This window comes from Gavialis gangeticus, unplaced genomic scaffold (assembly GCF_001723915.1).
Source record: "Gavialis gangeticus isolate Ggan-Ray unplaced genomic scaffold, GavGan_comp1, whole genome shotgun sequence".
NCBI classification, from domain to species: Eukaryota; Metazoa; Chordata; order Crocodylia; family Gavialidae; genus Gavialis; species Gavialis gangeticus.
Genome location: NW_017729004.1, coordinates 34527460 through 34535385, shown reverse-complemented (window position 1 = coordinate 34535385; position 7926 = coordinate 34527460). Strand labels below are relative to the sequence as shown.

Sequence of the window (7926 nt, the reverse complement as noted above, 5' to 3'; positions counted from 1 at the left end):
GACTGGTTAGGGAAATTGTTGGGCTGTCCTGAGCATCACCGAAGGTGTTCAAGTAAAGCAGGGGCGGGCGATTATTTTGGGGGGAAGGCTGCTTACCCAGTTTCGGCAAGCTGTCGAGGGCTGCATGAGTAGTCCCACCCCTTGACAGGTGCCTCACCCCTGGTCACCATCTTGGGACCAATGTCTCAGGGCCAGCACTGGTGGGGCCCAGAGTGGAGCCAGGCTGGACTGTACCAGCAGGGAGAAGGGGGAGCTGGCCCAGCTCCAGAGCCCCTGGCAGCTGGGACCCTATGCTCCTGCCACCCTTCTCTGGGCCCCACCAGCGTGGGCCCCGTGCACCCGCTCGCTCCCAGTGCCCGCCCCCTCCCCAGCCCTGACCATCTGCTCGCCGACAGGGAACAAGCTGGTGCTGAGCCCGGGGAAAAGCGGCCCCTCCCCTGCCTCATGGCCCGTGCTCCCTGCTGCAGTCACTTGCAGCCCATGCAGGGCTGTCCTGAGCAGGCGCAGGCAGCCCCATGCAGGCTGTGAGCGGCTGCAGCGCAGGGCGCTGGCCATGGGGTGGGCAAGGGGCTGCTTTTCCCGCACTCAGCACCAGCTTGTAACTTGCCCCCACTGCCAGCCTGGGCCCCACGCTGGCTCTGGGCTCGCCTGTCAGGCTTCCCCTGGGTCCTACTACCTCAGGTTTCTGTCATTTTTGACAGGTACCAAGGACAGATCAATATTAATTTTCCAAATTTTTTAAGGGCCCCGTGGGTCGGATAGAATGGCCTCATGGGCCAGATTTGGCCCACGGGCTGTATTTTGCCCACCCCTGAAATAAAGGTTGGAACCATGCATGTCTATGCCTTGTTCAAGGATGATCTAGGAGTAGCTATGCCTGTGCTATACTATGGGTATTTCCCATGCTTCTTGGCTTTCTCAGTTGCTGCATGGGATAGGGAAGGAATTTTTTCCCCTCCCGTTGCTACTTTTATCAGGTGTTTTGGGTTTGGTGGTGGTTGTTTTTTTTTCTGCTTTCCTCAGACATATTGGGTGTTGGCTAAAACAAAAGTTGGGGATTTTGACAGGGATGTGTCAATGTTCCTGCTGGGACTAAAACTCAGAGTTTCCTGGCTAGAGAGTCTTGTCAAGCGTTTTTCTTTCCTATGTAGTACTCAGTGTGGCCCTCTTTCTTGGATCTTTCGAATGTATTTTAACAATCCTCACACCAGCAAAACACTGGCCACTGTCATCCTCCTGCTTTATCAGTGGCATGTGACAGTATTATTCCTTGTGGCTGTGTCGGAGTTGACTCTAGATTTATGAAAAAGTTAGACAAGGATTTGTACTGAATGGTTTGGATAGGGATGATCCTGCCTCAGGCCGGGGTTTAGACTGGATAATCTCCTGCACTTTCCAACCCCACTTTCCTGTGATTCTAATGTACTATCCATGAAGGTTGGCTGACAGAAATCAAGAATCATTTTACAGGATAGACTATTAGCCAGACATCAGCAGGTCACTAATTTTGGTTGCACTACTTGACTGTTTACCTGATAGCAGATCTGGAACTTGGTCAAACAAACCTCTCCAGCAATGGAATTGTTTATAACCTTTTTATTTCCTTCATTTTACAAGTTAAAGGTAAGTTTGGGATGTGTGGAATGGACTAACATTCATCTGCCTTCCAAAACAAACATAAAAGTCTTCTGATTCAGATTAAATGATGTTTAAATGACTGAGGTTGTCGTAGCATGGTCAGGGATCAGTAGCCCAACGAGATTTTCCATTTTTTAATGGCAGGGCTGTCTGACTTCTAAGCTCCCAGAGACCACACCACCACAGCAAATGGGCTGCACCAGGCCTGCTGCATGGATGTCCCTCCATACCCCCACTGCACCACATGCCTGCATTGGGCACCCACTCACCACTGCACCGGGCACCCTCCCCAACACTGACCCATGCAGGCGCAATCCTCCACCCTGGGTATAGCCTCCTGCTGTGGTACTGCCTCTTCCCCTTCATCAGGGGCAAGAAGCAGCAGCATAGCGATGGTGGGGAACAGAAGCGGAATGGGAGCCCGGGGACCACAGATTGAGATCTTTGTTAATGGTATGGCCTTTATCTAAATGATTTAAAACAAAATTGGTGCAATAAAGCTTAGACAAATGTAGGGAAAAGCTAAGTGAGACTGCAATGCTGTAGTAAGACAAGCACAACAGGTTTATATGTTTAATTCTCTAAAATACAGATATAAAATACAAATTTCTAAGGGCTACAATATTTATGTTAATGTTGTTTTGGGGACTTAGGACAAAAATCTGTGATCTTCCTGTTCCTTTTTTTGCTTTTTCTTACCCACCAGTGTCAATAAAGATCCTAGTATACAGTTTAACTACTAACAAAAGAAAACATGCAATGCTCTCCAGAGCCAGTTGAGACTCTTCATGTTTCACCCATAAATGGTCACTTGAGAGTATATGGAATAGCATTTGTATTTTAAACATAGCACTTGTCTCAGAGGTGATGAACTAAAGTTTCCCTCTTGTTACTGGTGTTTAAATACAATGGTAGTATGTACCATGCACCATAGAAAAATCCGGTAGGCACATAGATAGGCCTACAGTGCTGAGCAAGACTTTGGCATTTGCCCCCTGCAGTGTCCCATGGGAGTTGGGTGACTCTTGGACATACTTGCTGCCTTATTGTTTTTCAGAGAATAATATGAAATATCATTTTCAAGTGTGAAATACAAAATGCTGGGAATACCGTAACTTTCAATTTCAGGTTCAGCTATGTGCACCTGGAGTCTCAAATGGTTGTACTCAAAGAAGCAAATTGACTTGGATGTTCTGGCTAACAAGTTTTGTAATTCTAAAGTTTATACTTTTCCTGGGTAGTGCTGAAAAGTTCAGTATTGAAAGCCATATTTGCTATATGTTTTCCTCCATAGGCTGGCACTGTTGAAGAAGAGTGGAGAAGAAGATTGGAAAAGCAGACTTAACAAAAAGCAGGAGTATGCAAAAGTGTCTGTCACTGAGCGTAGCATGCAGCTGCAAGAAGTTGAACAGTTGTTAAAGAACAAGGTAAAGCTGCCTAAACTGGGCAAAAATGTTCTACTTGCAGCACACCTGCCTTGGAAGTGCATCAGACTAGACAAGCATGCTTCACTCAGCTAATGGCCACTGCATGTAGTGTTACAGCCCTCTAACTCGTCATTTGGGTTTGGTTTAAATGAGGTCCCCCTTGCCATGAGAGCTGTTAAATGAGAACATCTTTGCTGCCTCAGTATATTTTTGGTAAATAGGAATCTGCTTTTTAAAATTAAGGACATTATAAAAGTTAAAATACTTGGATTGTGCATGTTCGCAAAAATAAAAACAGGTTTCCAGGTATTTGTTAAATGAGTCGCTTGCTCGTTAGTGAGGGAAAACTTTCACAATTTTAAACTTGCAAAAGGACTGCTGAACCTTTCAGTCATTCTGTACAACACAGAATTTATAGTACTTACCAGGGTTAGTTGTTAACATGTAAATGCTAAAATATCCATGAATCACTTGTATTTTTGAGTAGCTTTGCGGATAGCTGGAGCCGTCTGTGACCTCTAGGTTGGCTTTCTGTTTTGTTTATCTGAGGTGGTAAATGGAGAGAGACAGCTGTCGAAGACCTGTCGAAGAAAGTTCATGTTCCTAACCACTGCGCTATAAACTAACCAGCTGTAACTTGATCATTCAGTGAAACTACCTGTATGGAGTTTAATACATTTCAAGGATTTGTGTTGAGATCGAGACTGAGGTAACATAACAGTGGGCACATCTATCATGTTCATTAATGTGCTTTTGCTACTGCGCATTAATTTGTATTTACTTAATATGAGGTACTACATAAAGATGAATTAGGATGCTTTAATGCGCAGTAGCAAAAGTGAATGCCTTTTAGTGATGCTTATCGTACAGTAGACTAATTCTGCTGTGCATTAGTATATTAGCACTGTTTTTACGTGACTTTTTAATGCACAGTAGAATAGGCTACTGTGCATTATACCACATGTGTAGGTCCACCCACAGTGAATCAAAGATCAGTTTTAGATCAGGAAAACTTTTCTTCCTGTTCCATTTGTTTCTTGTACATGGCACTGCAGTAAACTTTGTTCAGGGTTGGGAGTGACTTCTGAGCTACAACTAAAAAAAGGTGGTATTGCCACAAAGGATGTGAAAAAGGTGAAGCCTGCAATATATTCTTTTCCAGGTGGGACAATCTCTTAGTCTGATTATTAAATTAATTTACTTTTATTGAATAGTTAGTGCCAGGAACCATCAGTAATAGGATTTGGCTATGTGTCTAGTGTAAGTTTACCGTAGTCAGTAACAGTGACCTCCAGTATATGCTGCATTTGTTCCAGGCAGGCTATCACCTAAGCCAATAGCTGCCTGTACCTGGTCCAGATTGTCACTGGTGAGTGATATGTGCAACCCTAACCATGGACTAATTAGCTAATCTACATGAAAAGGGCTTCCCTGCTTCCAATCTAGGAGCCAGCCTCCCCAGAGCAGTACCATATGTTTGAATGTACCAACTATGATAAATTTGTTGTATACAAATAGACTTTGCATATCCTATTTCCATTACCCTACAATGAGTGATCTGGCTTTACTGACACTGCTGACAGATGTTCAGTTAAAGGTGTGATGGGATCTGATCTGTGATCACAGCAATCAGTCCTCCCCTCCTGCTATGCCATTTGTGATTGGGGATCAGATCACAATCAAGCCATTTTGCTGTTGCAGAGGGAGCCTGGGATTGTGATCCTGGGCTCCCCTTACACCAGCTAGTGGTGGTCTCATGGCTTGGAGCCCATCAGCTGATGGGTTCTCCCAGTTGTGGAAGTGCTCAGGAGCCAAAGGCTCCAAGTGCTCCCTCATCTTTAAGGCTCTGGTGCTGGCCACACTTTCAATTTATGGCACCTAGGAACCAGTTATATTGTTTCCTTTTTATGGCACCATTAATTGAATGAACATGTGTGGTATTACTATCTAGGGTTACTAATCCAAGTTACTACTTAAGATGTGATTGACTGGTTAATTCCATCATAAGTGTAACGTCTGCCAGAGGCTGGAGAGTAATTTTATACCTGAATGAAGAAACACAGGGTTTAAAAGCAAATGTGTTTTTGAAAAGTCTCTTAATAGGAAGTAGATTAAGATGAGTCCTTGTGTGGTGGTTGTCCTGTGGATTGTTTCTAATCATAATTAATACCCTGGGGCGGGGTGTTATAATAATTTCAGTTGGGTAAGCAAAGCTGTAGGGCCACAGTCGAATGGATTAGTTTCTAAAACAACCTGCTTTTAAGATATAATTACTAACATTCCTCAAATAGAACACAACTTTAAAAATGGCTTGCAAACTTTTTCAATGTTAACTTCTGCCTATTTTGAGCCTAGAGCCTAAATCAAAAAGTTAGCATTTAAGATACTAGGTAGCTGAGTATCATATCACAACTGGAAAAATCTGAGTTTGGGAATAGTTTTCCATATTTTGTGGCATGTGATAATACCCAGAACTATGATGACATCAGTGACGCTGTTTCAAAAAACAATTAGGTTCCAGTGAAGCTTTATATTTAGAATACCAAATAGCATTAGAAACTAAAGTCTGCTGGTACTTTAGTTTCAGATTATCTTGCATATATTTTTGATGGGCCTTCAGAATGATAATTGCCAGTGAAACATGTTGATGAAGTGAGCTATTGCTGTGTTTCAGGAAGACTGTGCAACAGCATTCAGCTCCACAAAGTATCTGTGAATTGGGTAATACTTGGAGATTACATACATTTAGAAAATGTACAGTGCTGCTTGTTGTTGCAAAAGAGCACAGGAGTTGTTTTGAATATTGAACATTTTGGGAGCTTCTTTTAAAAAATACAAAACAAAAAAAACCCTTCACTTATTGGAATTATCTTAACCACAGGCAATTGGTAATGTACTTCTGTTCAAAATTAAAACATGCAGTTTAAAAATGCCACTTGTTTCTCCAGCTACAGTACATCGCTGTTCAGATTTGATATGGTTAGGCACAGTTTTAAAAAGCCCGTAGCAAAGCTTGCCTAACTTGGGTTGATTGAAGCATGCATGTGTAAAATGTAAGTTTAAATTGTCAAATGTGTTTTAAAAAATAATAATAATCCAGGTTTATTGAGGGTTGAAAGACTGAGTTTCTTCATATTTGTGCTTTAGTTAACATACCTGTTCAATCTTGGTCAAAATGCTTAAATCACTGTAAGCAGTTGTCTACAAGCAAGATCTTTCCAGCAGTATGGGAATTAAGAGTTTCCCTGTAAGTGTTAAGTTCACGTATATGTAGTCTAACACATTTTGAGTAAACATACAGTTCAAGGAAAACTTACATTGGTGTCTCCAGATGGAACAGACAAAGGAGGGATAAAATAGAGGAGACTGTCAAGATTTGTTAGGGGAAAAAAAATGTTTTTTTTAATCTGTTTGTTTATCTTATGTTGGAAGCTGTTGTGAGGAGTCTTAGGTTTTAGGAGGTATGGCACAGCATGTGCATGCAGGTTATAGAATAGCCAATACATTAGTGAAAATGTTGCCCAGCTCTTAGCCCAATAACTGGATGAAATCTCAAATGTACCAAATCCTAGTTCTATGGGGAGGTCACATATTTTATTTAGTATGTTGTTTTTATTTCTCAAGCTTGACAGTAGCTTACCTGTTTCCAGTTTTGTTTCCCAGAAATTCAGTCCTTCACAGTATCAAAAGAATAGCATTCTACTGAAATGAATTCCTATTTCATAGTCTTTTTATGTCTAAATCTATTTAGAGTTCTGCAGGAGTGTGATTTTTCAGCTATGCTTTAGTAGCAGTCAGTCAAGTTCAGAATGCATTTAATTCCTATGGCAAGATCCTGCAAACTCCTGATGTATATCAGTAACACACATGCTTTTAGCAAGTATCAGGATTGTGAACTGTTGTCATTCAGAATTATCATGAAGATGACGCACACAACCCTGATTGGGTAAGCCCTTTAAAAACGAAGAAAAAAAGGTGTGACCTCGAGACGAGATTAGTCTGGGTTACTGTAATAGCTTTATCTCTTTCATATGTGGCATCCACAGTGCGTGCATGTGCGTAGTTTTAATCAGACCTGGAGCATGAATGGAATGGAATGGAATGCAAGTTGAGCTGTTCTCTAACAAACTGCACCTTTCTAGCATTCCATGCAATGTTTCCTATTTGTTTTAACCTGTAGGAAGAAGGAAGAATTACAGACGATAATGCCATGTCTAATCAGCTTTGGGTAAGCCTAACTGATGAAGGGGTTATTCTAGGCTTTGGCTAGAGTAGTAAATTCACTTTTGCTGAGTGCTGTGTGTTAGCATTTCCCTCCAGACATCTTTCCAGTTAATATTCAAGTTTCAGAAAACATCATTTCACTTTATCCAGAAGATGGATGGCTCTTATTCCAGTGAAGGGCTGATGACCCTTGCAGTGGAAACATTCATGTTGTGGTTGATATGCTTCAGTAATTTAATGGATTGTGAAAGCAGAGATTAAAAACATCTGAGTATGAAGAGTGTTTCTCCTGTGTGTGCAGCTTAGTTTTGCATTAAATTGCTGTGATATTGTCTTGAACTCCATTTAATTAGTGTATGAAGTAGCTTTGATTTAAACCACGCTGTGTTGTGTGTGATTGTTTTCCAGTACTGGCTTTTCAATAGGGAGAACATTTCTAAAAGGTTAGGCTTGAAGCTGCAGTATGTACTTAAGAAACCATTTCATGTTGTGTTTTTTTTTTTTCTCCTCCATCTTTTGACCAATTACTCCCTCCCTCTAATTCTTGTGGTTTGCTTCTACCCCTGCTTTAGGAACCTGTCTATGCTTCTACTTATTCTCCTGCTACACCTGCTGCCCATAAATTTCATCCTTTTGT

At 41.7% G+C, this 7926-nt stretch overlaps 1 protein-coding gene across 11 annotated transcripts in view; it reads left to right on the top strand.

Moving 5' to 3' along the window:
• SVIL (supervillin) overlaps positions 1-7926 on the top strand; it is a 235462-nt gene that overhangs the window by 166318 nt on the left and 61218 nt on the right. For 10 of the 11 annotated variants that reach the window (XM_019508211.1, XM_019508210.1, XM_019508209.1 and 7 more), the window contains one exon: positions 2933-3065. In XM_019508211.1, coding sequence (XP_019363756.1) covers positions 2933-3065 — 133 coding nt within the window. Of the gene's footprint in view, positions 1-2932; positions 3066-7245; positions 7294-7926 lie in introns of all 11 variants that reach the window. The other variant, XM_019508220.1, reaches the window with a different exon arrangement.